Raw genomic sequence first — 27,090 nt, 5'->3', positions numbered from 1 at the left:
CCGAATCCCGCCTACAGTGAATATGATTGGCTGTCAATAAATACAAACGCTGCGATTGGTTATTTGATGTAATCAATCATGTCACATATCCGAATCCGTACTTAAACAGAACTTCTTTTTTAACGACATTGCCACATAGTTGTAAAGCCACCTGTTATCAAGATTTAAAGAGGGAGAAAAGAAAATGAAAGTAACTACAATAAATACCATCCTCCCTCAATAGTACGGATGAGCTTATTTTCACACGGATGTATTTCAACGAAACACTGCTTCTTATGGGTAATGTAGTTTCTATAGGAAAACGTCCACTCATTGAGCCCATTGAGTTAAAACTTGGCCCAAAACTTCAATTCCCAGCTACACGGAGCTGTGCAACGAAAAAGGCGCGTCGTTGAGAAATTAGTTTTTGTTTGGACGAGTTTTACTGGAACATGTTGGGGCAAGTACCTGCACGAAACTAAGACATTTTTTTGTTTTTACCTTCCCAGAAAATCGAAGCTACTAGCGCTCTATACTGTTGGGTAGCTTATAGGCTAGCTATTTGAGTCTGTTTGTATAAGCCACCAGAATGTTCCTTCTTAAACGTGTTTTGTTCATTGGAGGCATTATTGTCCCCCATAGCACCTCCCTCTCTGTCAGCCACTTTTCTGCTTGTCATTGTGTAGCAGCTCCCAAAAGAAACAGTCCATACAGCTCAGTGGACAGTGAGCGCTACTCTTCTCTAGTTAAAACCGTCATGTCCTCCAGGGTCAGCTCACAAATCCCCGAGACCCTCCTAGAGGAGGACGAGCACGTTTATGGACCTGTTGTCAAAGCTCACCTGCCATCACAAACCGAGATGAGGGTACCTAAAACCCTACATCCTTTCTTGAACTCTGAACGGACTTTAGAAACCGAGGAGCCAGAATCAGGACCTCCAACACGGATTTTGTTCAATCGGGGACAGGGGAGATCTGCACCGAGTGTAACGCGCGTTCTTCAGCAGACTCTTTCTCCAGAGCAAATCTTCTACTTGGAGAGATGGAAGAGGAGGATGGTTTCAGAGCTTGGAGAGGAAGGCTTTAAAGAATATAGTCAAAGTAAGACTTTTCTTCTTCCTTGCCTTTTAACGTTAAAGTACCATTTTTCAAAATGACTAGATAATAATGCTTTGGGTGACGTTCTTTCATAAAAACAGTATTGGGGTAAACTCGTGTTTTTTTGTTAATTTGTTTTTTACTCAAACAGATGTGTTCAGACAAGGCAAGCTTTTCCATTCAGCTCTAGAGGACATTTTGACATCATGTTCATCATGGGAGAACAGAAATACCTCAGAGACACCACAGTATGCACCTGAAGTGCAAGGGTACATGGAGAGCATCGCTCACATACTGGAGGATGTCCGTGCAGTGAGGGCCATTGAAAGCACTGTGCAACATGGCATCCTAAACTACTTGGGAATTGTTGATTGTGTTGCTCGATACAGGTAAAAATAAGAATGAGCTGTCATATGATAAACTCTGACTTCTCTTCACCAGATCTGAATTTTCTGACGACCTTTGTGTTACTCATGGCTGACTTCTGTCTGCAGGGGTGTACTCTGTGTTATTGACTGGAAGACTTCAGAAAAACCCAAACCATTCTTGAGCAACACATATGACAACCCTATTCAAGTGGCAGCTTATGCTGGGGCTTTAAACAATGATGAAAACTACAAATACCAGGTGATCTAGCTAAATGCATGTTGAGTTATTGTTATTTTTTGATGTCCACTAATATTTTTGTAGAAATCACTCTGTACTTTGATTCATGACTTTTACACAGTGGCTAATGTCTGATTATGTCTACAACACTGATATTTCCCACTGGATTCTTCCCATTCCAGGTTGAAAATGGACTCATTGTTGTTGCCTACAAGGATGGCTCACCAGCCCACGCTCACCAGCTCAACTCAGAGCTGATGTCAGAGTACTGGAAAACCTGGCTTTTGCGTCTTGAGAACTTCACAGAACAAAGGTAACTCATTAAGGAGAGTTCTTTTTTATTCTTTCGCACATAATTTCAGATTACATATATTTCTTACAATGAAATAATACATTCAGATTAGAACAGATATTAATCTAATTTCACATGTAGTGTTTTACTTTTCAAATTTATGAAATGGAAAGCTGATGACCCATTTAGCAAATTGAGGAACTTAAAAAACTAAACACATCATTTGTATTCTACTTGCATGGCAACTCATTGTTTTTCAGCTTAAACATTTAGCATAGAAAAATTCATTAATGAGCTTCAGCAACTTGAAACATGACAAACTTTCCATTTCCAAACCTCTGGAAATGAAAGTAAAAAACAGTAGTGAGTGTCGCCTGAACAGCTTTAACCAGCCTTACCACAGATTCCACATGTATTTGGAACTCTGTGAAAATAAAGAAGCACCACTCTTGTAAACAACATTACTTAATGTATTACTGTTTTGATGATGATAATTGAGAGCAGGTTTGAAAATTGGTCACAAATCTTAATGAGATCATAGACAACATGTACCAGGATTTGCAAATATATGATTGCTGGCTTTTGGAGTAAGTGTCAGCGGAGAATCACAGAACTTTGACCACGGAGAAAGGGATTTTGTTTTCTTGTAGGATCTTGATTTTGCACAGTTTTTAGTGATTATTACTGTCAGCAAATCTTCTTGGTGTCTTTTAGGAAGAGACTGTTAAAGGGCTAAATGTCTCTGCTAATGACGAGTCTTACCACATCCCTGTTTGTGTCTTTTTGCAACTCTGAATTCTTAACTTGCTTTTGTTTTTGTTCGCTGTAATGCATCTGTAACTTCCCTGTTTGCTTCATTTCCCAATGGACTATGTTAGCTGACATCTCATCACATGCTTCAAGAATATTCTCCTGAGGAAGAAAACGGTTGCCTGCAACTTCCAAACCTATTTACAGATGTCTTTGCTTTAGATATAAAAACATGTGTCACTTTAGTTCATTTTCCTATTGAAATACTTGCTGTCTTCTTGAGTTAAGCTCTCCGTCCATGCCTCAATGTACTTTCTTGCAGTCACATAGACCTTTTCCTCTTGTGATAAAAGCCAAAGTATGATTTGTTGTGAATTGTTTAACTGTTATTGGTGTGAAGCAGAGAAGCGCATAATTCGTTGTTTCTAAATAACTTCTACCCATCTGTTTATACACATGATTCACATTCATTTTCTTTTCTTTATTTCAGATCCAGTCATAAATCAAGCACTTCTTCGGAAAAGAGATGAGATGCCTGAAGAGCTGCAAAGACATTAAACCCTGATTATTTTCACTCAAGGCTACTAAAGCAAAGACTTTTTTTTTTTCTTTTTTAACCCAGTTTTCTGCTTTTCTCTCTATATTTGGCTCTCTTATTTGCTACAAAACGAAGGAACTCGCACTCTGACAAAAACTACTTTAGGAACCTCTGCAGTAGATTTGAGAACTTTTATTTTGCACTCTATTGAAGGATTTAAAAATCATTGAAACCAAACCATGTTTCCCTGTGTGAGGGGTCTTCAGTGAAGCCCATGCTTTTAAATAGTTGATTGGAGACCCTGTTCTCTACCTCTATGAAGCAGTACACTGGGTACCCTTGAGCCTGGAGTCTCTTGGCCATGCTGCTGATCAGGACTTTGGCATAGCCTTTCCCTCTGTGCTCTGGCAGAGTGTACAGCATTCCCACGGCACAGGAAGCATAAGTCAGGATCCAGGACACCGGCTTTCCTTCAGCATCCAGCACACAGCAGGAGGGGAAGTTTGTAATCATGTTGCGGATCATTCCAGTAGCCTCCTGGTTCTTTGCAAACTTCCATGTCTGATTCACCAAGCCAAGGTGTGTTTCATTCAGGGAGCTCAGTGAGATCCCTGAACTGATGGAGAACAGAGGAAATGTTTTATCAAAGCAGGAGCCTATTTTATTAAAAAGATATGACCTCAGTAATCAGTATAATTTACTAGATCCTATAATTAATGTGTAATTGTTTTTACCAGTCTATGGAGGGAAGCTTGGATACATCCTCCAGTATCATCATATGACATACTGCCAGTTTGGTGACGGGCACATTCTTTTCTGCAGCGACTGCTTTGACTATTTCCATGTGGGGAAGACTGGTCCCTTGAACACAGGGAATCAAAACTCGATCATGTGAAACTTAATGTGCATCCATATTTCTTTCTATTGCTTATCAAATCCTAGATAATCAAAATAATTTTATGCCATCTGTAAAAAGTGGAACATTCTTCCATATATGTTAATAAAAATGTTTTTTAGAAGGCTGACAAAAAAAATGAAAACTAAATATTAGTCACTTTCAATTTTTTTTTTAAAAGAAATTCTGTCTGCTACATAATAGTACTGATTTTCTCCTCGTAATCCTGTGTTGTAGGAGGATGTGACGCGCACATGTATCGTCTTACTACCAAGAAATCAGAACAACGGGGGGACTTTGAACCCACAGTCAAAGCCTAATGCTAACCTAAAGATGTGAGCACAAATCAGGTGCCAGAATTTAAAGTGTGTTATTGTATCTAGTGATGGTGTGAGCAACATAAAAATGGTGAAATTATGACTTTCAATTTATTCAAAACTATAAATAGATAACAGAATGAATTATTACCAATGCAAAAGTACTTGCTCCAGTCAATAACAGAAGGATTTCTCATCATTTCTTCTAGTATAGTTTCATCGTTTGCAAAAAGCTGGGTATCTTTGAAGAGATCAAACTTCTGCAAAAACAAAATGAAATGCAGACAACTATTTGTCCAAAGCCACAAATGATTTGAGTTTGTTTCTTCAGCATAGGTAAGCAGTACCTGTTTACACTGTGGTCTGCAGACGATTACATTGAACTTTGGCCATCTGTCCACTAAAACCTTGACGGGGTCTGATCTCAACCTGTTCCTGATGACCAAGAAACCGTAAACCTATAATATGAAACAAATACTTCAGTACAAACACTTAAGCAAATGTTAGCATTTATTTAGAAGCGATTAAATCAGGATACGGAACGCTATCATCAGACACACACCTGGTGTGAACGAGGCAAGTATCTTCTCAGTTCGATCTCAGCGATTTTTAGCTGATCTCCGGTCAGTTCCATAGTAAACTACAGGGAGAGATTTGAAGGAAACACGTTGCTCGGGATAAATGCGGTCGATTTTTCTCGATTCGCACTTTCGACACGAGTTGTTGTCGCGTGAAAACAGAGGCGGGTCTAGAGAGGCCAGGAAGTGGGACAGAAGATCTCACACAGAACCATTTTCCTGATATAAGAATATTTCTGTCTCAAGATAAAACAAGATTAGGCCTATACGTTTTGTAGCTACAACTGTTAGATAGATGGATAGATAGATAGATAGATAGATAGATAGATAGATAGATAGATAGATAGAGTGTGTAATTGGCTAAATATTTATATTAAAAGAAAAGCAACATTTGTAAAAGCAAACAGCCAGATATTTTGTCTATCAGCAGTTGTTTACTAAGTTTAATCACTGTTGCACAGAGACTTGTAATTTATTGACAATGAGAAAACAGCTTTAAGCAAAATCACAATCGCATCAAGTTTTATCTGTTCAGCATTCTCATCAAATTAATTTTATACAGTCATCACATGTGGTGGTATTGTGATTTTTACATCTTCATCTTTGAATTATCTTCAAGAACAAGAAGTGTTTGATTTTGCAAGAGATCTTTGATGTTTTTGCAAAATAGTTAACACTTTTGGGATTGTGTTTACAGTTTTGAGAAACTGACCCACACTTTCTGGAAATGAGTTAAATGTTTGGGGGAAAAGTTTAAAATTGTCTCAGAACTGTAACTTTTATTTAGCCTATAAAAATTGAGGGGATAATAAAAGACACTGAAAAGTGCAGAGATTGAACCTGTGCAAAGTTCTCAATGAAAACTTACTAAAGCTTGCAGATTGTTAAAAGAACACACTCCATGTGAAACAGAAATCAAGATATGCATGAAATAAAACCACTGACATGACATTTTTCATTTGTGCATGGGGTATCAATATTGTAAAAACTTTGGTTTTGACCCATGCTTTGGGGAGCTTAAATGTAATCTGTGACCAATAAAAGTTACACTCATAGACCAAATGAATGAAATGACTACAAACATTTACAACATTGAATATCTAATGGAAAACCTTTGGCTTATTTTTTATTTTCATCACATTTCAACACATCTACAATTTTTCCCCAATGGGGGAATGGTCATTAATGGTCACTTCTTCCTTGTGTTTACGAGATCAAAACTTGAACTCAAACCATGCTGCCCTGTAAGAGGCATCTTCAATGAACCCCATGTTCTTAAATAGTGTGTGGGACACTGTGTTGTCCTCTTCTATGAAGCAATAAACAGGATAACCTTCAGCATGGAGTTTTTTTGCCATGATGCTGACCAACACTTTGGCATAGCCTTTTCCCCTGTGCTCTGGCAAAGTGTACAAAATGCCTAAAGCACAGTAATCATACACCAGCATCCAGGACACTGGCTGACCCTGGACGTCTGTGATGCAGGAGGATGGAAAGTTGCTGATCAGGTTTTCAATGTTCCTGTGACCCTGTTCGTTGCCTCCAAACTTCCAGGTTTTATTCACCAAGTCAGCATGTGAAAGATTAAGAGATGAAATCCTTGAATGAAGCTCACTAGGAGAAAAAGTAGAATGAAAATCTACCTTCTGCTGCTTATACTCAGAACTTATGTGTTGTTTGCATATTCAGTGACTTTTCTAAAAAATGATTTTACCTGTCAACCTCTGGCATGAGCAAACAGCTGATGTCTGGCAAGTAAAGAAGATGCACCAAAGTGTACCCTCTGTTGTTGATGTCTCTTTCAGCTGACACTTCTTTGAGTATGGGAGCGTAGAAAATGTCAAATCCTATGTGACAGAGTTAAATATTTATTTCTCTGTTACACCAGTGGTCACACATTATTCCATTTATTTGTAAAAACAGGAAAACCACACAGCAGCTATAGCTACCTAAAATGTTAAACCAATTAATGTAAAAATATTTGTGACTATTAAACTTTATATTATAATATACTATGTGCAGTTTTATTTCTGATCCATTTATTTTCATATAATTATATACCAAGTTAACTTAGACTTTTTTTATTTTCATGCTAAAACACTTTTTTACTGCATCTCAGTTAAAGGTAATAAGATATGTTATCAATGTTATGCTGTAACATTGGTTAAACCAGTGCATCAAATTGTAGACATTTAATTTTAAGGTTTCTCTTGTGATTTAAACTCACCCCCAACGAGGAAATAAGTGCTCCAGTCAACTGCCTTTTCTTCTCTCAACACTTTCCTTAAAACCTCTTCATCTGTACTGTATACTGTCACCTTTTTCATGAACTCCAGGGCGCGTTTATTCTGTAAAAGTAAGGAATTCCTGGCATACAGACGTTTCAAAATCTGACAGTTTCAGCTTTTCCAATTCTGCTGTGGGACTTGAACTCACCTTGGGATCAGGTCGGCAAATAATAACTTTAAAATCTGGCCATTTATCAACAACCACCTCCAAAGTACTTGGTTTGTTCCTGTTAATGCCATATAGGAAACCGTAGACCTAAGAAGAAACATTCATGTCTGTATTGGGTTAAAATAACAAACACACAGCTGATAAGCGCTGACTGACACAGCAGTGTTTATTTTTGCATTGGTCTACCTTGTAACTCTTCGGTAAGTGTTTCAGCAGAACTTCTTCAGCGATCTGAAGCTCGTCTTTGTTAAGGACCTTCATGTTTAGCAAACAGAGTTTTAATAATAAATTAATGTATCTATGGTTTTAAAACCGCTGTTCAACTCAAACTGGACCAGCCTTTATAAATTGTTGACACTCTTTATGCTACTTTAGGTAATGCAGCGGCGGCTGTCGACCAGTAAAGTAAATTACAACTACTTCCTGTCCGAGTTTTAGAAGTAAAAGATTTTGTACTTGCTATCGATTGTGATACATTTTGGGAACGAAAACACAAAACTGTTTTGATTTACCCGGTAGTAGTAGTAGTAACATCTAACTTTGAACAAAAAGTAAGGAAATGTCAATTTGGTTTATTATTTCTCCCCTTAAATAATGCCAATTGGTGTTGCATCATACATTTTGGGAAGCCTGTTTAGTCACCTTTAAAATAAGGTATAATTTGTAAGAATTGAGCTTCGTAGAACAAACAACACACTAAATGTGAGGATAGTGCTACTAATAAAGGTGCCAAAATTCCCTGCAATATTCTCCAGTTAGTATTCACTCTTGTTTTGAGACTCAAGTTCTGCCATGATTGGCATCTAATTGACAGACAAACATATTGGAATGAAAATCTGGAGGAAAATAATTTACCAAGAGTCTTCGTGAGAAGGATCCATTCATGAGTTTTATTAAAAATCTTATACAAAGAGCCATCAGGTCACAGGGCATCAGAATGAAAACTCTAACTGGACATGTGTTTACTATTTTGTCCTACAAAGCCTGGGGTAAGGCAATCATACACACTCTATCTACGGGGGGACGCGGCCCGCTTTCTTGTATATGAGATTGCCACATCTGTAAACAGATACAATTCTTACATGCTGTTCTTATACATGCAGACTACTAGATCAATGGGTCATTGGGTTATATACATCAACATAACACAATCACGAATCAATATCAGTCGCTGACATATTCTCAGAAAAATTTAATAATGGTTGCCAGCAAGCAGAAAATTTTTCAATACATCCTCTGATGGTAAACTTAATCTTCTCTACATCATATGATAGTGTGTCTTAGGCAAGAATCTGTAACCAAGTACTCACTGCTATTGGTTCACCTGATTCACCTTCCCATTTGTGTTTAAGCTTCTCTAAGCTGGTCACTTTGTATTTATTAAACATCGTACACAGTTTACCCATGATCTGTTTTGAGTTAGCTTTGCTTTCAAAGATCAAGTCTAACGAAGAAGCTGAAGGATGAAACAAAGAGTCAAGTGAATTTATTACCTCACAAATTTTGTCGATTGATGGAGATCAGGTGAACTTTTTCTTCCTGTCTTTCATTAAAATGCTTCAGATAAATGAATCATTGCATGATTCTACCTAAATGTCCTACTTTCATGATATATCAGTGTAGTGTCACATTTTTATATTTTCTGTAAATTCCATCTTAAAGTTGAATATCCCCAAACTGTGTGTATACATAAAAGGTTACTTTAAGGTAAAACTGAATATAAAGTCTGAGTCCTGAATTATTGGATAATAACGAAGAGAAATCACTGAAAAAAGTGACGTCTGGGTAAATAAAGCTGTACATCACATGGAGACATTCATAAAAGTTCCAAAGCAAGTTTAATTTGACAACTGTGCAGGTTTAATAAGGATAATCAACAATCAGATATACAGTCATTTCTTATTTACTTCATTTAGTGATCACAGTGATTACAGTGTTTCTCCTCTAAAGGTCAACGCACCTCTGCATTGCATAGTCTAAAATCTGAAATATTTTATTAGCTTACAGTGAAGTAATAATAATAATAATAATAATGGATTAGATTTATATAGCGCTTTTCAAGGCACCCAAAGCGCTTTACATTGTGTGAATCCATTATTCATCCACTCCTCACTCATACCTGGTGATGGTAAGCTACTTGTGTAGCCACAGCTGCCCTGGGGCAAGCTGACGGAAACGTGGCTGCCAGTCTGCGCCTACGGCCTCTCCGACCATCACCGAACATTCATCCACACATTCATACACCAGCGATGCCAACACTGTAACAGAAATAAAGATGCTAAAACATTTGCAGATCTTCTACAGGAGATTGTATTTAGCTCAGCAAAAGTCAACCTGACAGCAATGCTAGTCTGGGTGATTTTCCATGTAGTTCTCCATTTAGCATGTATCGTCTGTCAGTCTGATATCATTGATCCACGGGCGGCTCCACACAGTGAATGTGCATTGGTAAGGCTGAAAGAGAAAGTTCAGGATACATTTAATATAACTGAGATTACATTCAATTTGGTAATCAAACACAGCATGTTTCTAGTTCTTAACAGCACAAGAGAATTAAAACTCTGACATTTCAACACTGTGTCAACTATCTGGGGATTCTTTTTCCTAATGTCGTGGTTACTTAATAAAACAATTACCCGAGCATTTGGGTGGGGGATGAAGCCACATCTGTCATCGTAATGGTCTTTTCTGCAGCTGGTTATTATGATCTTTACAATTATGATGTACTTTATACCTTCAACCACCTGTAAGGAGAAGCAAGTCACACATAGAAATATAGATTATATCAAAATCAGTCCTTAAATAGAAGTACACTAAGGATTTAGCAAATTTAAAGAGAAAACTGCACCACTAAACTTTAGACACTGGAGTAAGATAATAGGGCTTCAAATAGCTCGATCTACAAAATAAAAATGCTTCTTTTTAAGTTTCTTTGTTAACGGGACACTTTAGGCTATACTCTTTTGTTCCAACAGGAAATATTTTGTGTTACATATAAAATTGGTAGATATTTCCAAGTCCAAACGTTACCAACCTGAATCTGAGCCCTGACGATTTCTACCACCCGGTAAATGTACACGTCGTCAGTGTTTCTGTTGTGCTGCTCAATAGCGAAATGTACAGCATGTTGGACACCCTTGTCGTTGATGTCAATGTCTGTAACGCCTCCTGGCATGTCACTCAACACAACGGCGAAAACGGCCGCCAGTAAGGTGAAAACGATCTTCCACAGCATCGTTCTGGGTATAAAAGTGTGAACCCAAGAGAAGAGTGAGGAAGACAACCTCTGCGCAGCTTTTTATAAAAGCGGCAAAGTCACGTCGTTCAATAAACAAGGTGTCACGCAGCCAACCAGCAATCTGCAAGATAAACCTGTTTACGAAAAATAATTGGTCATTGATATGGATTTAAAATAAAAGTACTGAGTTACTAGCAGGAATTGTACTTCAAAATAATGAATCGAATATATCCAATAAACTAATCTAATAAAAATATAGAAATGAATTGGATGAGTCTTGTACCTTTTGAAAATCACTTAGTGAAACAAATCCACGTCTTATTTACGAAGGTGTTTAGGCAGTGTTCATATAGCCCATTTGGACTAAAAATTAAACACTGTTCTCAATTGTATTACGGTATTAAAATTAAATTACTATTAGCCTACAATGATATGACTTTGTAACAATAAAGACTTGATCAGAATTCATTCTTTTATTTTAAACTTTTTGATTCTCTTCATTAAATGTTATCGCCTATTCATAAAGTGGTCTAATACCTAATTTGCTTCAACTCAAAACTGAACGGAAAAACCTTGGTACTTTGAAAGGTTTAACAAATGTGAAAGCCATAAAGACTCTGAGTATTTTTAATGCCTTTAAAGATTTTGTTTGAAATTTCTGAACTGTTCACGTCCTGTGTGTTTAATTGTCCTTTTGTTCCTTTATGTTACAGTGTAAATGTTTTCAGCTTTCAACTTCATGACTTCTGAATTTAATATGCTTAACTTTACTTTAATATTAAAATTGGTTAAATAAATAAATAAATAAATAAAATAAAAGGGCAAAGTGTTTTTATCCCCCTATTCTTTGCAGGGACACTTTCTTTGGCCTGGATGTTGTCCAAAAGCAGGTTCTAATCGGGTCTGCTGTGGCAGCTGGTGGAATTCTGACATATGTAACGCTCAGAAGGAGTAAAGTGAAAACTATCCCTCTTGGTGATGGATGGTGGGATGCAGGAGAGAAGCCGCAGTCAGAGGATGATAAAATCTATCCCTTTACAGTGTAAACCTCAGAGAAGGATGCTGAGATAGTTGTGAGCAGTTAAACAAAATTTTAATGTCTTATAGGATGTAACAATGACAAGCTACTATGCAAAACAATCAGCTGTAGAAGATAGCAACTTCCAGTATGGCTTCAACAGCACTTATCTAAAGAAAGTGGTTTCTTATTGGAGGAATGAATTTGACTGGAAGAAGCATGCAGGTGGCAGAGATTAACAAGTTTCCACACTTTAAAACCAAAATCGGAGGTACCCCAAACTCCACAATAAACATGCTTTGTTTTAATGTGAGGTATTGACTGATTGATAGACATATTGGAATTACATTCTGGTACTGTGGTGATACCATTGTGGAGGAAAATAATTCACCAAGAATCTTGATAAGAAAGATCTAGTCATGAGTTTTTTTTTTTTTTTTTTTTTTAATCTTATTCATAGGAAGAGTCATCATAGTTACAGGACATTAAAGGGCATCTCCCAATTTATCTACAAAGCTTAGGGTAAGACAACCTTACACTATCCACAGGGAGATACCTGCTTTGTTTTATGAGATCACCTCATCTGTAAACAGATAAAATCCTTACATGCTGTTCTTATACATGCAGACTACTGAAAAAATAACTTTCTGAACCCCGAATATCGATAAGAACCTAATCTAAATAAACCAAGATTTCCAAAACATCAGTATGTGTGACCTAACTCCTCCATGATAATGCTCTGTTGATCATCACAGAATGTAATGGCCTACTTTAGTCCAGACCTCAATCCAACAACTTGTGAGGTCAGCACACATGGAATAATTTTTTATCCAAGTGGTTATATAGGCCTATACAGTGTGTGCAGAATTATTAGGCAAATGAGTATTTTGACCACATCATCCTCTTTATGCATGTTGTTCTACTCCAACCGGTACAGGCCTGAAAGCCTACTACCAACTAAGCATATCAGGTGATGTGCATCTCTGTAATGAGAAGGGGTATGGTCTAATGACATCAACACCCTATATCAGGTGTGCATAATTAATAGACAACTTCCATTCCTTTGGCAAAATGGGTCAGAAGAGAGATTTGACGGACTCTGAAAAGTCAAAAATAGTGAGATGTCTTGCAGAGGGATGCAGCACTCTTAAAATTGCCAAGCTTTTGAGCCGTGATCATCGAACAATCAAGCGTTTCATTCAAAATAATCAACAGGGTCGCAAGAAGCGTGTTGAAAAAACAAGGCGCAAAATAACTGCCCATGAACTGAGGAAAATCAAGCGTGAAGCTGCCAAGATGCCATTGGCCACCAGTTTTGCCATATTTCAGAGCTGCAACATCACTGGAGTGCCAAGAAGCACAAGGTGTGCAATACTCAGGGACATGGCCAAGGTAAGGAAGGCTGAAAAACGACCACCACTGAACAAGACACACAAGATAAAACGTCAAGACTGGGCCAAGAAATATCATATCACTGATTTTTCTAAGGTTTTATGGACTGATGAAATGAGAGTGAGTCCTGATGGGCCAGATGGATGGGCCCGTGGCTGGATCAGTACAGGGCAGAGAGCTCCACTCCAACTCAGACCCCAGCAAGGTGGAGGTGGGATACTGGTATGGGCTGGTGTCATCAAAGACGAGCTTGTGAGACCTTTTCGGGTTGAGGATGGAGTCAAGCTCAACTCCCAGTCCTACTGCCAGTTTCTGGAAGACACCTTCTTCAAGCAGTGGTACAGGAAGAATCAGCATCATTCAAGAAAAATATGATTTTCATGCAGGACAATGCTCCATCACACGCATCCAAGTACTCCACTGCGTGGCTGGCCAGAAAAGGTCTAAAAGAAGAAAAAATAATGACATGGCCTCCTTGTTCACCTGATCTTAACCCCATAGAGAACCTGTGGTCCCTCATCAAATGTGAGATCTACAGGGAGGGAAAACAGTACACCTCTCTGAACAGTGTCTGGGAGGCTGTGGCTGCTGCTGCACGCAATGTTGATCGTGAACAGATCAAGACACTGACAGAATCTATGGATGGCAGGCTTTTGAGTGTCCTCGCAAAGAAAGGTGGTTATATTGGTCACTGATTTGTTTTTGTTCTGTTTTTGAATGCCAGAAATGTATATTTGTAAATTTTGAGTTGTTATATTGGTTTCCCGGGTGAAAATAAATAAGTGAAATGGGTATATATTTGGTTTTTCTTAAGTTGCCTAATAATTATGCACAGTAATAGTCACCTGTACACACAGATATCCTCCTAAGATACTAAAACTAAAAAAGCCCCACTCCAACTTCCAAAAATATTCAGCTTTGATATTTATGAGTCTTTTGTGTTCATTGCGAACATAGTAGTTGTTCTATAATAAATTTAATCCTCAAAAATACAACTTGCCTAATAATTCTGCACCACCTGTGTATATATATATATATATATATATATATACACACATATATATACTTTTTTAAATAATTAAACACACAAGTATACCAAATTCCCCCATCCCAACCCTCCCCCTTGATACCAGATCTCACATGACAAAAAGTAAAAATAAATGTCAGAAATATTCATGTATGTTTTTGATAATAAAAGAAAGAATATAAAGTGGATAAATAGTACTGTATACACCAATGTCCACATATAGATTAATGGGTCATGGGGTTATATACAGCAACATAACACAATCATGAATTAATAGGTGGCATATTTTCAACAAAACTTATAAATGGTTGCCAGGAAGCAGAGAATTTTTAACACATCCTCTGATGGTAAACTTGATCTTCTCTACATGTATTTGGCTCATCATGTGTCTAATCCAATGGCCAGATATTGGGGGCTGAGAGTCCTTCCACTTGGTGAAGTTAAGTATTCTGGCCAGAGAAGAGTGTGTAAATACAGAAGAATTCCAAAGGAATCACATCAAATAAGGAGATCAGGGGAGCTGATGGATTGTTTGTCCTGTTATTTTTAAGGGAAGTCTCAAAGGCCAAGCTCCAGAATCTATGTAACTTAGGACTCAACCAAAAACATGTGTAACAGCATGGCTGGAGCTGCCAGATGCATGTGGGATTCAGGTCTGTCTTAATTCTTGACAGTTTATCCTTCGACCAATGAAGACGATGTAAGCCTTTAAATCATATGATAGTGTGTCTTAGGGAAGAACCTGTAACCAAGTACTCACTGCTATTGATTCACTTGAGTCACCTTCCCAAATTTGTTTAAGCTCCTCTAAGCTGGTCATTTTGTATTTATTAAACATCGTACACAATTATTACCTCACAATTGTTGTCGATTGATGGAGATCAGGTGAACTTAATTTGACCTTCTCTAAACTTTTGGATATACATGTACAACTCCTCCATGTTACAGTACTTGTTGCATAACATGGTGTTCTCAAACAAGGTGATTAAAAAACAAAGCTTCTGGACCATTAATCAACCACTAAATGTTGTGGTTAAATGGCAGCTTGTTATTAAATAGTCCTCTTCATCATACTGTTCACATTTTTTTACATCACAAGACCGAAACAGCGCCTAACATGTTACAGTGACACTGTAATTAATGTCGTGCTATACCCACACCTGTTAGTTTTTCTTCCTTTCATTAAAATGCTTCAGATAAATGAATCATTGCAGGATTCTACCTAAATGTCCTACATTCATGATATATCAGTGTAGCGTCAACTTTTTATATTTTCTGTAAATTCCACCTTAAAGTTGAATATCCCCAAACTGTGTGTGTACATAAAATGTCAGAGTCAGTCTGGGTCCTGAATTATTGGTCCCTGCAAGATCATGGATAATAACGAAGAGAAATCACTGAAAAAAGTGATGTCTGGGTAAATAAAGCTGTACATCACATGGAGACACTCATAAAAGTTCCAAAGCAAGTTTAATTTGACAACTGTGCAGGTTTAATAAGGATAATCAACAATCAGATACACAGCCATACTTCATTTAGTGATCACAGTGATACAGTGTTTCTCCTTTAAAGGTCAAGGAACCTCTGCATTGCATAGTCTAAAATTTGAAATATTTTATTAGCTTACAGTGAAGTAACAGAGGAAATAAGGATGCTGAAACATTTGCAGATCTTCTACAGGAGACTGTATTTAGCTCAGCAAAAGTCAACCTGACAGCAATGCTAGTCTGGGTGGTTTTCCATGTAGTTCTCCATTTAGCATGTATCGTCTGTCAGTCTGATATCATTGATCCACGGGCGGCTCCACACAGTGAATGTGCATTGGTAAGGCTGAAAGAGAAAGTTCAGGATACATTTAATATAACTGACATTTCAACACTGTGTCAACTATCTGGGGATTCTTTTTCCTAATGTCATGGTTACTTAATAAAATAATTACCCGAGCATTTGGGTTAGGGATGAAGCCACACTCTTCATTATAAATGTCTTTTCTGCAGCTGGTCATTATGATCTTTACAGTTATGATGTAGTTTACTCCTTCAACCACCTGTAAGGAGAAGCAAGTCACACACAGAAATATAGATTATATCAAAATCAGTCCTTAAATAGAAGTACACTAAGGATTTAGCAAATTTAAAGACAAAACTGCATAACTAAACTTTAGACACTGGAGTAAGATAATAGGGCTTCAAATAGCGCGATCTACAATATATATATATATATATATATATATATATATATATATATATATGTATAATTTTTTTCAGAATATTGTGCTAGATATAAAATTGATAGATATTTCCAAGTCCAATCGCTACCAACCTGAGTCTGAGCCCTGACGATCTCTACCACCCGGTAAATGTACACGTCGTCAGTGTTTCTGTTGTGCTGCTCAATAGCGAAATGTACAGCATGTTGGACACCCTTGTCGTTGATGTCAATGTCTGTAACGCCTCCTGGCATGTCACTTAACACAACGGCGAAAACGGCCGCCAGTAAGGTGAAAACGATCTTCCACAGCATCGTTCCGGGTATAACAGCGTGAACCCAAGAGAAGAGTGAGGAAGACGCTCTCGACGCAGCTTTTTGTATAAGCGGCGACGTCACGTCGTTCAATAAACAAGGTGTCACGCAGCCAACCAGCAATCTGCAAGATAAACCTGTTTACGAATATTAATTGGTCATTGATATGGACGTGAGTTACTAGCAGGAATTGTACTTTAAAATAATGAATCGAATATATCCAATAAAATAAAAATATAGAAATGAATTGGATGAGTCTTGTACCTTTTGAAAATCCCTTAGTGAAGCAAATCCACGTCTTATTTACGACGGTGTTTAGGCAGTGTTTATATATTTGGACTGAAATTAAACACTGTTCTCAATTGTATTACGGTATTAAAATTGAATTACTATTAGCCTACAACGATATGACTTTGTAACAATAAAGACTTGATCAGAAATCATTCCTATAATTTTAAACTTTTTTATTCTCTTCATTAAATGTTATCGCCTATTCATAAAGTGGTCTAATACCTAATTTGCTTCAACTCAAAACTGAACGGGAAAACCTTGAAACTTTGAAAAGTTTTAACAAATGTGAAAGCCATAAAGACTCTGAGTATTTTTAATGCCTTTAAAGATTTGGTTTGAAATTTCTGAGATGTTCCCATCCTGTATGTTTAATTGTCCTTTTGTTCCTTTATGTTACAGTGTAAATGCATTTATACTCTTAGACACACGTCTGTCCACATGCTAATTGTAGAGATTGATTTTAAAAAAGGGCAAGGTAAAAACCGCATCCATTTATTTATTTACTATTCATTCATTCAACAACCGTTGGATTGTTTTAAACGGTTTGTCTTCCTGGCTGCGGAAGATTAAAACAGCATCCAGAAACCAGCAGACAATGCACAACGGTCACAACTTGAGAAGCGGTGTTAAGGTATTTGAACATATCTGACCTATGTCGTATTAGTGCTGGTTCAAAGTTACCTGTCAACGCTCTTTTTTGGAACAGCACAATGCAGAGAATACTCAAGTAAACCTTTTCCAGCCATTCAAAATGTGGTGATGTAAATATAAAAATGAGATTTTTTCATGTTTTTCCTCCCCCTATTCTTTGCAGGGACACTTTCTTTGGCCTGGATGTTGTCCGAAAGCAGGTCTGTGGCAGCTGGTATCCTGGCATATAAGGCTGAGAAGGAGCAAAGTGAAAACTATCCCTCTTGGTGATGGATGGTGGGATGCAGGAGAGAAGCCGCAGTCAGAGGATGATATCTATCCCTTTACAGTTCTAACCTCAGCCAAAGAGACTGAGGTCGTTGTGAGTAGTTAAACAAAATTTTATTATCTTATAAGATGTAACAATGACAAGCTATTGTGCAAAGCAATCAGCTGTTTTATTTAACAGGGTCTCCATGAGCGCATTGACAGAACCCGCTACAGCGAGCCTTTAGAACGGGGGGTGGTCATATCCGATCCTCAAGTGCCACAATCCTGCAGGTTTTTGATGTGCCCCTGCTTCAAAACCACCTGACTCAGATTGATGAGTCATTGTGCAAAACTTAACAGGCTGTTGGATTTATTTAACTTGAGTCAGGCGTGTTGAAGCAGGAAACAGTGGAAAATCTGCCGGACAGCGGCCCTGGAGAACCGACTTTGGGCACCCCTGCTTTAGAAGATAGCAATTTCCAGTATGGCTTGCACTTATCTACAGAAAGTGGCTTCCTATTGAAGGAATGAGTTTGACTGGAAGAAGCATGCAGGTGGCAGAGATTAACAAGTGTCCACACTTCTAAACCAAAACTGAAGGTACCAAAAACTCCACAATAAACAGGCTTTGTTTTAATGTGAGGTGTTGATTGATTGATAGACATATTGGAATTACATTCTGGTACTGTGGTGATACCATTGTGGAGGAAAATAATTCACCAAGAATCTTGATAAGAAAGATCCAGTCATGAGCTTTAAAAAAAAATCTTATTCATAAGAAGAGTCATCATACAGAGTTACAGGACATTCAAACGAAAGCTCTAACAGGACATCTCCCGATTTATCTACAAAGCCTGGGGTAAGACAACCTTACACTATCTACAGGGATGCCCGCTCTCTTTTATGAGATCACATCATCTGTAAACAGATACAATTCTTACATGTTGTTCTTATACATACAGACTTCTGAGAAAATAACTTTCTGAACCCCGAATATCGATAAGAACCTCTATTAATCTAAATAAACTAAGATTTCCAGCACATCATATCAATAGTATGTGTGACCCAACTTCATCCTCCAGGATGATAATGCTCTTAAGATCATCACAGAATAGTGGCCTGCTTTAGTCCAGACCTCAATCCAACACTTGTGGGGTCAACACAACCACACTGGTTGACCTTCAATAACTCCTGGTTGAGGAATAGGACGCCATCCCACAGCAAAATGTGACAAAGCTGCTGACCAGAATGTAGAGCAGGCATCAAGCTGTTGTGGCTACTTACAAAAAGTTAGGGATACTGGGCTTTAACATCTGAATTTACCTAAAATGCACTAAAATCTTGACAGGTTAACATAAATTTTAATCCAATTGTTGTTGTTGTTTTTAATTATCTGTCAATAATTAAAAATGCAATCCCCCCCATCCCAACCCACCCCTTGATACCAGATCTCACATGACAAAAAGTAAAAATAAATGTCAGAAATATTCATGTATGTTTTTGATAATAAAAGAAAGAATATAAAGTGGATAAATAGTACTGTATACACCACTGTCCACATATAGATCAATGGGTCATTGGGTCATGTACATCAACATAACACAATCATGAATCAATATCAGTAGCTGACATATTCTCAATAAAATTTATAAATGGTTGCCAGGAAGCAGATAAATTTTCAACACATCGTTTGATGGTAAACTTGATCTTCTCTACATGTATTTGGCTCATCGCTTCTCCAAACCAATGGCCAGATATTGGGGGCTGAGAGTCTTTCCACTTGGTGAGGTTAAGTGTTCTGGCCAGTAGAGAAGAGTGTGCAAGTACGGAAATACAGAAAAATTCCAAAGGAATCGCATCAAATAGGGAGATCAGAGGAGTTGATGGATTGTTTGTCTTGTTATTTTGGAGTAAGTCTCAAAGACTGAGCTTCAGAATCCATGTAACTTTGGACGCAACCAAAACATGTGTAACAGCGTGGCTGGAGCTGTCAGGTGCATGTGGAATCCAGGTCTGTCTTAATTCTTGACAGTTTATCTTTCGACCAATGAAAACGATGTACAGCTTTAAATCGTATGATAGTGTGTCTTAGGGAAGAACCTGTAACCAAGTACTCACTGCTATTGGTTCACCTGATTCACCTTCCCATTTGTGTTTAAGCTTCTCTAAGCTGGTCACTTTGTATTTATTAAACATCGTACACAGTTTACCCATGATCTGTTTTGAGTTAGCTTTCCTTTCAAAGATCAAGTCTAACGAAGAAGTTCAAAAATGTGAAGGAAAACATTCTGAATGGGATGAGACAAAGAGTCAAGTGAAATTATTACCTCACAAATTTTGTAGATGGATAGAGATCAGGTGAACTTAAATTTGATCGTCTTTAAATTTTTGGATTTACTTTCCTTTTCTGGTTCAATGGCATCTTGTATTTAAATAGTTCTCTTCATCATACTGTTCACATTTTTACATAATAAGACCAAAACAACACCTAACAAGTTATGGTGACACTGTAATTTCATGTCGTGCTATACCCACACCTGTTAGTTTTTCTTCCTTTCTTTCATTAAAATGCTTCAGATAAATGAATCATTGCATGATTCTACCTAAATGTCCTACATTCATGATATATCAGTGTAACATGAACTTTTTATATTTTCTGTAAATTCCACCTTAAAGTTGAATATCCCCAACCTTTGTGTATAAATAAAATGCTACTTTTTAAGGTAAAAATCAACATAAAGTCTAAGTCCCGAATCCTGAATTATTGGTCCCTGCAAGATCGGATAATAACGAAGAGAAATCACTGAAAAACAGTGACGTCTTGGTAAATAAAACTGAGGGTCTGTATACATCACATGGAGACATTCATAAAAATTTTAAAGCAAGTTTAATTTGACAACCAGACTTTATTAAGATAATCAACAATCATATACACAGTCATTTCTTATTTACTTCATTTAGTGATCACAGTGATTACAGTGTTTCTCATCTAAAGGTCAACAGACCTCTGCATTGCATAGTCTAAAGTTTGAAATATTTTATTAGCTTACAGTGAAGTAACAGGAGAAATAAGGATGCTAAAACATTTGCAGATCTTCTACAGGAGATTGTATTTAGCTCAGCAAAAGTCAACCTGACAGCAATGCTAGTCTGGGTGATTTTCCATGTAGTTCTCCGTTTAGCATGTATCATCTGTCAGTCTGATATCATTGATCCACGGGCGGCTCCACACAGTGAATGTGCATTGGTAAGGCTGAAAGAGAAAGTTCAGGATAGATTTAATATAACTGAGATTACATTTAATTTGTTAATCAAACACAGCATGTTTCTAGTTCTTAACAGCACAAGAGAATTAAAGCTCAATGACATTTCAACACTGTGTCAACTGGATTCTTTTTCCTAATGTCGTGGTTACTTAAAAAAACAATTACCCGAGCATTTGGGTGGGGGATGAAGCCACATCTGTCATCGTAATGGTCTTTTCTGCAGCTGGTTATTATGATCTTTACAATTATGATGTACTTTATACCTTCAACCACCTGTAAGGAGAAGCAAGTCACACATAGAAATATAGATTATATCAAAATCAGTCCTTAAATAGAAGTACACTAAGGATTTAGCAAATTTAAAGAGAAAACTGCACCACTAAACTTTAGACACTGGAGTAAGATAATAGGGCTTCAAATAGCTCGATCTACAAAATAAAAATGCTTCTTTTTAAGTTTCTTTGTTAACGGGACACTTTAGGCTATACTCTTTTGTTCCAACAGGAAATATTTTGTGTTACATATAAAATTGGTAGATATTTCCAAGTCCAAACGTTACCAACCTGAATCTGAGCCCTGACGATTTCTACCACCCGGTAAATGTACACGTCGTCAGTGTTTCTGTTGTGCTGCTCAATAGCGAAATGTACAGCATGTTGGACACCCTTGTCGTTGATGTCAATGTCTGTAACGCCTCCTGGCATGTCACTCAACACAACGGCGAAAACGGCCGCCAGTAAGGTGAAAACGATCTTCCACAGCATCGTTCTGGGTATAAAAGTGTGAACCCAAGAGAAGAGTGAGGAAGACAACCTCTGCGCAGCTTTTTATAAAAGCGGCAAAGTCACGTCGTTCAATAAACAAGGTGTCACGCAGCCAACCAGCAATCTGCAAGATAAACCTGTTTACTAATTGGTCGTTGATATGGATTTAAAATAAAAGTACTGAGTTACTAGCAGGAATTGTACTTTAAAATAATGAATCGAATATATCCAATAAACTAATCTAATAAAAATATAGAAATGAATTGGATGAGTCTTGTACCTTTTGAAAATCACTTAGTGAAACAAATCCACGTCTTATTTACAAAGGTGTTTAGGCAGTGTTCATATAGCCCATTTGGACTAAAAATTAAACACTGTTCTCAATTGTATTACGGTATTAAAATTAAATTACTATTAGCCTACAATGATATGACTTTGTAACAATAAAGACTTGATCGGAATTCATTCTTTTATTTTAAACTTTTTGATTCTCTTCATTAAATGTTAAAGCCTAAGTGTTCTAATACATAATTTGCTTCAACTCAAAACTGAACGGAAAAACCTTGGAACTTTGAAAGGTTTAACAAATGTGAAAGCCATAAAGACTCTGAGTATTTTTAATGCCTTTAAAGATTTTGTTTGAAATTTCTGAACTGTTCACGTCCTGTGTGTTTAATTGTCCTTTTGTTCCTTTATGTTACAGTGTAAATGTTTTCAGCTTTCAACTTCATGACTTCTGAATTTAATATGCTTAACTTTACTTTAATATTAAAATTGGTTAAATAAATAAACAAATAAATAAATAAATAAATAAAATAAAAGGGCAAAGTGTTTTTCTCCCCCTATTCTTTGCAGGGACACTTTCTTTGGCCTGGATGTTGTCCAAAAGCAGGTTCTAATCGGGTCTGCTGTGGCAGCTGGTGGAATTCTGGCATATATAACGCTCAGAAGGAGTAAAGTATAAACTATCCCTCTTGGTGATGGATGGTGGGATGCAGGAGAGAAGCCGCAGTCAGAGGATGATAAAATCTATCCCTTTACAGTGTAAACATCAGACAAAGATATTGAGGTAGTTGTGATCAGTTAAACAAAATTTTATTGTCTTATAGGATGTAACAATGACAAGCTACTATTATGCAAAGCAATCAGCTGTTTTTATTTAACAGGATCTCTATGAGCGCATTGACAGAACCCGCTACAGCGAGCCTTTAGAAGATAGCAACTTCCAGTATGGCTTCAACAGCGCTTATCTAAAGAAAGTGGTTTCTTATTGGAGGAATGAGTTTGACTGGAAGAAGCAGGTGGCAGAGATTAACAAGTTTCCACACTTCAAAACCAAAATCGGAGGTACCCCAAACTCCGCAATAAACATGCTTTGTTTTAATGTGAGGTATTGACTGATTGATAGACATATTGGAATTACATTCTGGTACTGTGGTGATACCATTGTGGAGGAAAATAATTCACCAAGAATCTTGATAAAAAAGATCTAGTCATGAGTTTAAAAAAAAACCTTATTAGGAAGAGTCATCATACAGAGTTACAGGACATTCAAACGAAAGCTCCAACAGGACATCTCCCGATTTATCTACAAAGCCTGGGGTAAGACAACCTTAAACTATCTACGGGGAGATGCCCGCTCTCTTTTTTATGAGATGACCTCATTTGTAAAGAGATACAATTCTTACATGCTGTTCTTATACATGCAGACTTCTGAGAAAATAACTTTCTGAACCCCGAATATCGATAAGAACCTAATCTAAATAAACTAAGATTTCCAAAACATCAGTATGTGTGACCTAACTCCTCCATGATAATGCTCTTAAGATCATCACAGAATGTAATGCCCTGCTTTAGTCCAGACCTCAATCCAACAACTTGTGAGGTCAGCACACATGGAATAATTTTTTATCCAAGTGGTTTATATATATATATATATATATATATATAACACGCAAGTATACCAAATCCCCCCATCCCAACCCTCCCCCTTGACCCCAGATCTCACATGACAAAAAGTAAAAATAAATGTCAGAAATATTCATGTATGTTTTTGATAATAAAAGAAAGAATATAACTCGGATAAATAGTACTGTATACACCAATGTCCACATATAGATCAATGGGTCATGGGGTTATATACATCAACATAACACAATCATGAATTAATAGGTGGCATATTTTCAACAAAATTTATAAATGGTTGCCAGGAAGCAGAGAATTTTTCAACACATCCTCTGATGGTAAACTTAATCTTCTCTACATGTATTTGGCTCATCGTGTGTCTAATCCAATGGCCAGATATTGGGGGCTGAGAGTCCTTCCATTTGGTGAAGTTAAGTATTCTGGCCAGAGAAGAGTGTGTAAATACAGAAGAATTCCAAAGGAATTGCATCAAACAAGGAGCTCAAGGGAGTTCATGGATTGTTTGTCCTGTTATTTTTAAGTAAAGTCTCAAAGGCCAAGCTCCAGAATCTATGTAACTTTGGATTCAACCAAAACATGTGTAACAGCATGGCTGGAGCTGCCAGATGCATGTGGGATTCAGGTCTGTCTTAATTCTTGACAGTTTATCCTTCGACCTAAAGACGATGTACAGCTTTGAATCATATGATAGTGTGTCTTAGGGAAGAACCTGTAACTAAGTACTCATTGCTACTGGTTCACTTGCGTCACCTTCCCAATTTTGTTTAAGCTCCTCTAAGCTGGTCATTTTGTATTTATTAAACATCGTACACAATTATTACCTCACAATTGTTGTCGATTGATGGAGATCAGGTGAACTTAATTTGACCTTCTCTTAACTTTTGGATATACATGTACAACTCCTCCATGTTACAGTACTTGTTGCATAACATGGTGTTCTCAAACAAGGTGATTAAAAAACAAAGCTTCTGGACCATTAATCAACCACTAAATGTTGTGGTTAAATGGCAGCTTGTTATTAAATAGTCCTCTTCATCATACTGTTCACGTTTTTTTTACACCACAAGACCGAAACAGCGCCTAACATGTTACAGTGACACTGTAATTAATGTCGTGCTATACCCACACCTGTTAGTTTTTCTTCCTTTCATTAAAATGCTTCAGATAAATTAATCATGGCGTGATTCTACCTAAATGTCCTACATTCATGATATATCAGTGTAGCGTCAACTTTTTATATTTTCTGTAAATTCCACCTTAAAGTTGAATATCCCCAAACTGTGTGTGTACATAAAATGTTACTTTTTAAAGGTAAAATTCAGTATAAAGTCTGAGTCCTGAATTATTGGTCCCTGCAAGATCATGGATAATAACGAAGAGAAATCACTGAAAAAAGTGACGTCTGGGTAAATAAAGCTGTACATCACATGGAGACATTCATAAAAGTTCCAAAGCAAGTTTAATTTGACAACTGTGCAGGTTTAATAAGGATAATCAACAATCAGATATACAGTCATTTCTTATTTACTTCATTTAGTGATCACAGTGATACAGTGTTTCTCATCTAAAGGTCAACAAACCTCTGCATTGCATAGTCTAAAATTTGAAATATTTTATTAGCTTACAGTGAAGTAACAGAAATAAGGATGCTAAAACATTTGCAGATCTTCTACAGGAGATTGTATTTAGCTCAGCAAAAGTCAACCTGACAGCAATGCTAGTCTGGGTGATTTTCCATGTAGTTCTTCATTTAGCATGTATCGTCTGTCAGTCTGATATCATTGATCCACGGGCGGCTCCACACAGTGAATGTGCATTGGTAAGGCTGAAAGAGAAAGTTCATGATACATTTAATATAACTGAGATTACATTCATATTTTTACAAATAAACACAGCATGTTTCTAGTTCTTAACAGCACAAGAAAATTAAAGCTCTGACATTTCAACACTGTATCAACTATCTGGGATTCTTTTTCCTAATGTCGTGGTTACTTAATAAAACAATTACCCGAGCATTTGGGTTGGGGATGAAGCCACACTCTTCATTATAAATGTCTTTTCTGCAGCTGGTCATTATGATCTTTACAGTTATGATGTAGTTTACTCCTTCAACCACCTGTAAGGAGAAGCAAATCACACATAGAAATACAGATTATATCAAAATCATTCCTTTAATAGAAGTACAGGTTACAGCTTACAGGATATAGCAAATTTAAAGACAAAACTGCACCACTAAACTTTAGACACTGGAGTAAGATGATAGGGCTTCAAATGGCTCAGTCAACAATATAAAAATGCTTCTATTTAGGTTCCTTTATCAACGGGACATTGGGCTATATATATATATATATATATATATATATATATATATATATATATATATATATATGTATGTATGTATTATAATTTTTCAGAATATTGTGCTAGATATAAAATTGATAAATATTCCCAAGTCCAAACGTTACCAACCTGAATCTGAGCCCTGACGATTTCTACCACCCGGTAAATGTACACGTCGTTAGAGTTTCTGTTGTGCTGCTCAATAGCGAAATGTACAGCATGTTGGACACCCTCGTCGTTGATGTCAATGTCTGTAACGCCTCCTGGCATGCCACTTAACACAACAGCGAAAACGGCCATCAGTAAGGTGAAAACGATCTTCCACAGCATCGTTCTGGGTATAAACGTGTGAACCTAAAAGAAGAGTGAGGAAGACAACCTCTGCGCAGCTTTTTATAAAAGCGGCGACGTCACGTCGTTCAATAAACAAGGTGTCACGCAGCCAACCAGCAATCTGCAAGATAAACCTGTTTACATATTAATTGGTCATTGATATGGATTTAAAATAACATGTACTGAGTCACTAGCAGGAATTGTACTTCAAAATAATGAATCAAATCTATCCTATAAACCAAGCTAATAAAAATATAGAAATTAATTGGATGAGGCTTGTACCTTTTGAAAATCACTTAGTGAAACAAATTCACGTCTTATTTACGAAGGTGTTTAGGCAATGTTCATATATTTGGACTGTGATTAAAAACATATTTTAACTTTATTGCAGTAAAAATAAAGTTACATTTAGCCTACAATTATATTACTTTTATTTCTTAACAAAAAAGGACTTGACCAGAACTCATTCTTTATTTTAAACTTTTTGATTCTGTTCATTAAATGTTATAGCCTATTCATAAAGTGTTCTAATAAAAAACCCAATTTGCTTCAATTCAAGACTG

General features: G+C 37.0%; 7 protein-coding genes across 7 annotated transcripts; 1 reads left to right on the top strand and 6 right to left on the bottom strand.

Annotated features, from left to right (window-relative positions):
* The first annotated feature begins 320 nt into the window (after positions 1-320).
* On the top strand, positions 321-4,574 carry mgme1 (mitochondrial genome maintenance exonuclease 1). The gene is made up of 5 exons (XM_042010400.1): positions 321-1,079; positions 1,228-1,465; positions 1,571-1,703; positions 1,865-1,995; positions 3,215-4,574. Exons 1-5 carry the CDS (start codon positions 569-571, stop codon positions 3,252-3,254), a joined length of 1,053 nt encoding a protein of 350 aa, XP_041866334.1. The 5' UTR covers positions 321-568; the 3' UTR covers positions 3,255-4,574.
* Positions 2,762-5,237, bottom strand: si:dkey-76k16.6 (uncharacterized protein LOC566817 homolog). The gene is made up of 5 exons (XM_042010402.1): positions 5,037-5,237; positions 4,822-4,932; positions 4,626-4,734; positions 3,997-4,123; positions 2,762-3,878 (listed from the first exon to the last, which is right to left on the bottom strand). Exons 1-5 carry the CDS (start codon positions 5,106-5,108, stop codon positions 3,479-3,481), a joined length of 819 nt encoding a protein of 272 aa, XP_041866336.1. The 5' UTR covers positions 5,109-5,237; the 3' UTR covers positions 2,762-3,478.
* A 246-nt stretch (positions 5,238-5,483) lies between these two features.
* si:dkey-76k16.5 (uncharacterized protein LOC566887 homolog) lies at positions 5,484-7,895 on the bottom strand. Its single transcript, XM_042010401.1, has 5 exons — positions 7,696-7,895; positions 7,489-7,596; positions 7,280-7,400; positions 6,767-6,899; positions 5,484-6,666 (listed from the first exon to the last, which is right to left on the bottom strand). The coding sequence occupies exons 1-5, from the start codon at positions 7,768-7,770 to the stop codon at positions 6,267-6,269; spliced, it is 837 nt and encodes a 278-aa protein (XP_041866335.1). The 5' UTR covers positions 7,771-7,895; the 3' UTR covers positions 5,484-6,266.
* Positions 7,896-9,330: 1,435 nt separating this feature from the next.
* Positions 9,331-16,720, bottom strand: LOC121655388 (cystatin-C-like). Its single transcript, XM_042010003.1, has 4 exons — positions 16,507-16,720; positions 16,124-16,231; positions 15,767-16,014; positions 9,331-9,469 (listed from the first exon to the last, which is right to left on the bottom strand). Exons 1-3 carry the CDS (start codon positions 16,705-16,707, stop codon positions 15,940-15,942), a joined length of 384 nt encoding a protein of 127 aa, XP_041865937.1. The 5' UTR covers positions 16,708-16,720; the 3' UTR covers positions 9,331-9,469; positions 15,767-15,939.
* LOC121655389 (cystatin-like) lies at positions 9,790-10,772 on the bottom strand. The gene is made up of 3 exons (XM_042010004.1): positions 10,544-10,772; positions 10,146-10,253; positions 9,790-9,963 (listed from the first exon to the last, which is right to left on the bottom strand). The coding sequence occupies exons 1-3, from the start codon at positions 10,742-10,744 to the stop codon at positions 9,889-9,891; spliced, it is 384 nt and encodes a 127-aa protein (XP_041865938.1). The 5' UTR covers positions 10,745-10,772; the 3' UTR covers positions 9,790-9,888.
* A 4,143-nt stretch (positions 16,721-20,863) lies between the features above and the next one.
* LOC121655390 (cystatin-like) lies at positions 20,864-21,956 on the bottom strand. Its single transcript, XM_042010005.1, has 3 exons — positions 21,728-21,956; positions 21,330-21,437; positions 20,864-21,151 (listed from the first exon to the last, which is right to left on the bottom strand). The coding sequence occupies exons 1-3, from the start codon at positions 21,926-21,928 to the stop codon at positions 21,077-21,079; spliced, it is 384 nt and encodes a 127-aa protein (XP_041865939.1). The 5' UTR covers positions 21,929-21,956; the 3' UTR covers positions 20,864-21,076.
* Positions 21,957-25,604: 3,648 nt separating this feature from the next.
* LOC121655391 (cystatin-C-like) lies at positions 25,605-26,524 on the bottom strand. Its single transcript, XM_042010006.1, has 3 exons — positions 26,324-26,524; positions 25,863-25,970; positions 25,605-25,679 (listed from the first exon to the last, which is right to left on the bottom strand). Exons 1-3 carry the CDS (start codon positions 26,522-26,524, stop codon positions 25,605-25,607), a joined length of 384 nt encoding a protein of 127 aa, XP_041865940.1.
* Positions 26,525-27,090: the final 566 nt, after the last annotated feature.

The sequence above is a fragment of the Melanotaenia boesemani genome, chromosome 16, assembly GCF_017639745.1.
Source record: "Melanotaenia boesemani isolate fMelBoe1 chromosome 16, fMelBoe1.pri, whole genome shotgun sequence".
Classification (NCBI taxonomy): domain Eukaryota; kingdom Metazoa; phylum Chordata; class Actinopteri; order Atheriniformes; family Melanotaeniidae; genus Melanotaenia; species Melanotaenia boesemani.
This window is presented reverse-complemented; position numbering and strand designations above follow the sequence as displayed.

Coding starts and splice junctions, on each gene's coding strand:
- si:dkey-76k16.6 (XM_042010402.1), bottom strand. CDS start 5,108: ATGGAACTGACCGGAGATCAGCTAAAAATCGCTGAGATCGAACTGAGA. Junction 4,933..5,036: donor ACTTGCCTCGTTCACACCAG/GTGTGTGTCTGA, acceptor TTCATATTATAG/GTTTACGGTTTCTTGGTCAT. Junction 3,879..3,996: donor AAGCTTCCCTCCATAGACTG/GTAAAAACAATT, acceptor GTTCTCCATCAG/TTCAGGGATCTCACTGAGCT.
- LOC121655389 (XM_042010004.1), bottom strand. CDS start 10,744: ATGCTGTGGAAGATCGTTTTCACCTTACTGGCGGCCGTTTTCGCCGTT. Junction 10,254..10,543: donor TCGTCAGGGCTCAGATTCAG/GTTGGTAACGTT, acceptor TTCTCCTTACAG/GTGGTTGAAGGTATAAAGTA. Junction 9,964..10,145: donor TCCCCCACCCAAATGCTCGG/GTAATTGTTTTA, acceptor TTTCTCTTTCAG/CCTTACCAATGCACATTCAC.
- mgme1 (XM_042010400.1), top strand. CDS start 569: ATGTTCCTTCTTAAACGTGTTTTGTTCATTGGAGGCATTATTGTCCCC. Junction 1,466..1,570: donor GATTGTGTTGCTCGATACAG/GTAAAAATAAGA, acceptor TTCTGTCTGCAG/GGGTGTACTCTGTGTTATTG. Junction 1,996..3,214: donor GAGAACTTCACAGAACAAAG/GTAACTCATTAA, acceptor TCTTTATTTCAG/ATCCAGTCATAAATCAAGCA.
- LOC121655391 (XM_042010006.1), bottom strand. CDS start 26,524: ATGCTGTGGAAGATCGTTTTCACCTTACTGATGGCCGTTTTCGCTGTT. Junction 25,971..26,323: donor TCGTCAGGGCTCAGATTCAG/GTTGGTAACGTT, acceptor TTCTCCTTACAG/GTGGTTGAAGGAGTAAACTA. Junction 25,680..25,862: donor TCCCCAACCCAAATGCTCGG/GTAATTGTTTTA, acceptor TTTCTCTTTCAG/CCTTACCAATGCACATTCAC.
- si:dkey-76k16.5 (XM_042010401.1), bottom strand. CDS start 7,770: ATGAAGGTCCTTAACAAAGACGAGCTTCAGATCGCTGAAGAAGTTCTG. Junction 7,401..7,488: donor TTTGCCGACCTGATCCCAAG/GTGAGTTCAAGT, acceptor TTACTTTTACAG/AATAAACGCGCCCTGGAGTT. Junction 6,667..6,766: donor CTCATGCCAGAGGTTGACAG/GTAAAATCATTT, acceptor TTTTTCTCCTAG/TGAGCTTCATTCAAGGATTT.
- LOC121655388 (XM_042010003.1), bottom strand. CDS start 16,707: ATGCTGTGGAAGATCGTTTTCACCTTACTGGCGGCCGTTTTCGCCGTT. Junction 16,232..16,506: donor TCGTCAGGGCTCAGACTCAG/GTTGGTAGCGAT, acceptor TTCTCCTTACAG/GTGGTTGAAGGAGTAAACTA. Junction 16,015..16,123: donor TCCCTAACCCAAATGCTCGG/GTAATTATTTTA, acceptor TTTCTCTTTCAG/CCTTACCAATGCACATTCAC.
- LOC121655390 (XM_042010005.1), bottom strand. CDS start 21,928: ATGCTGTGGAAGATCGTTTTCACCTTACTGGCGGCCGTTTTCGCCGTT. Junction 21,438..21,727: donor TCGTCAGGGCTCAGATTCAG/GTTGGTAACGTT, acceptor TTCTCCTTACAG/GTGGTTGAAGGTATAAAGTA. Junction 21,152..21,329: donor TCCCCCACCCAAATGCTCGG/GTAATTGTTTTT, acceptor TTTCTCTTTCAG/CCTTACCAATGCACATTCAC.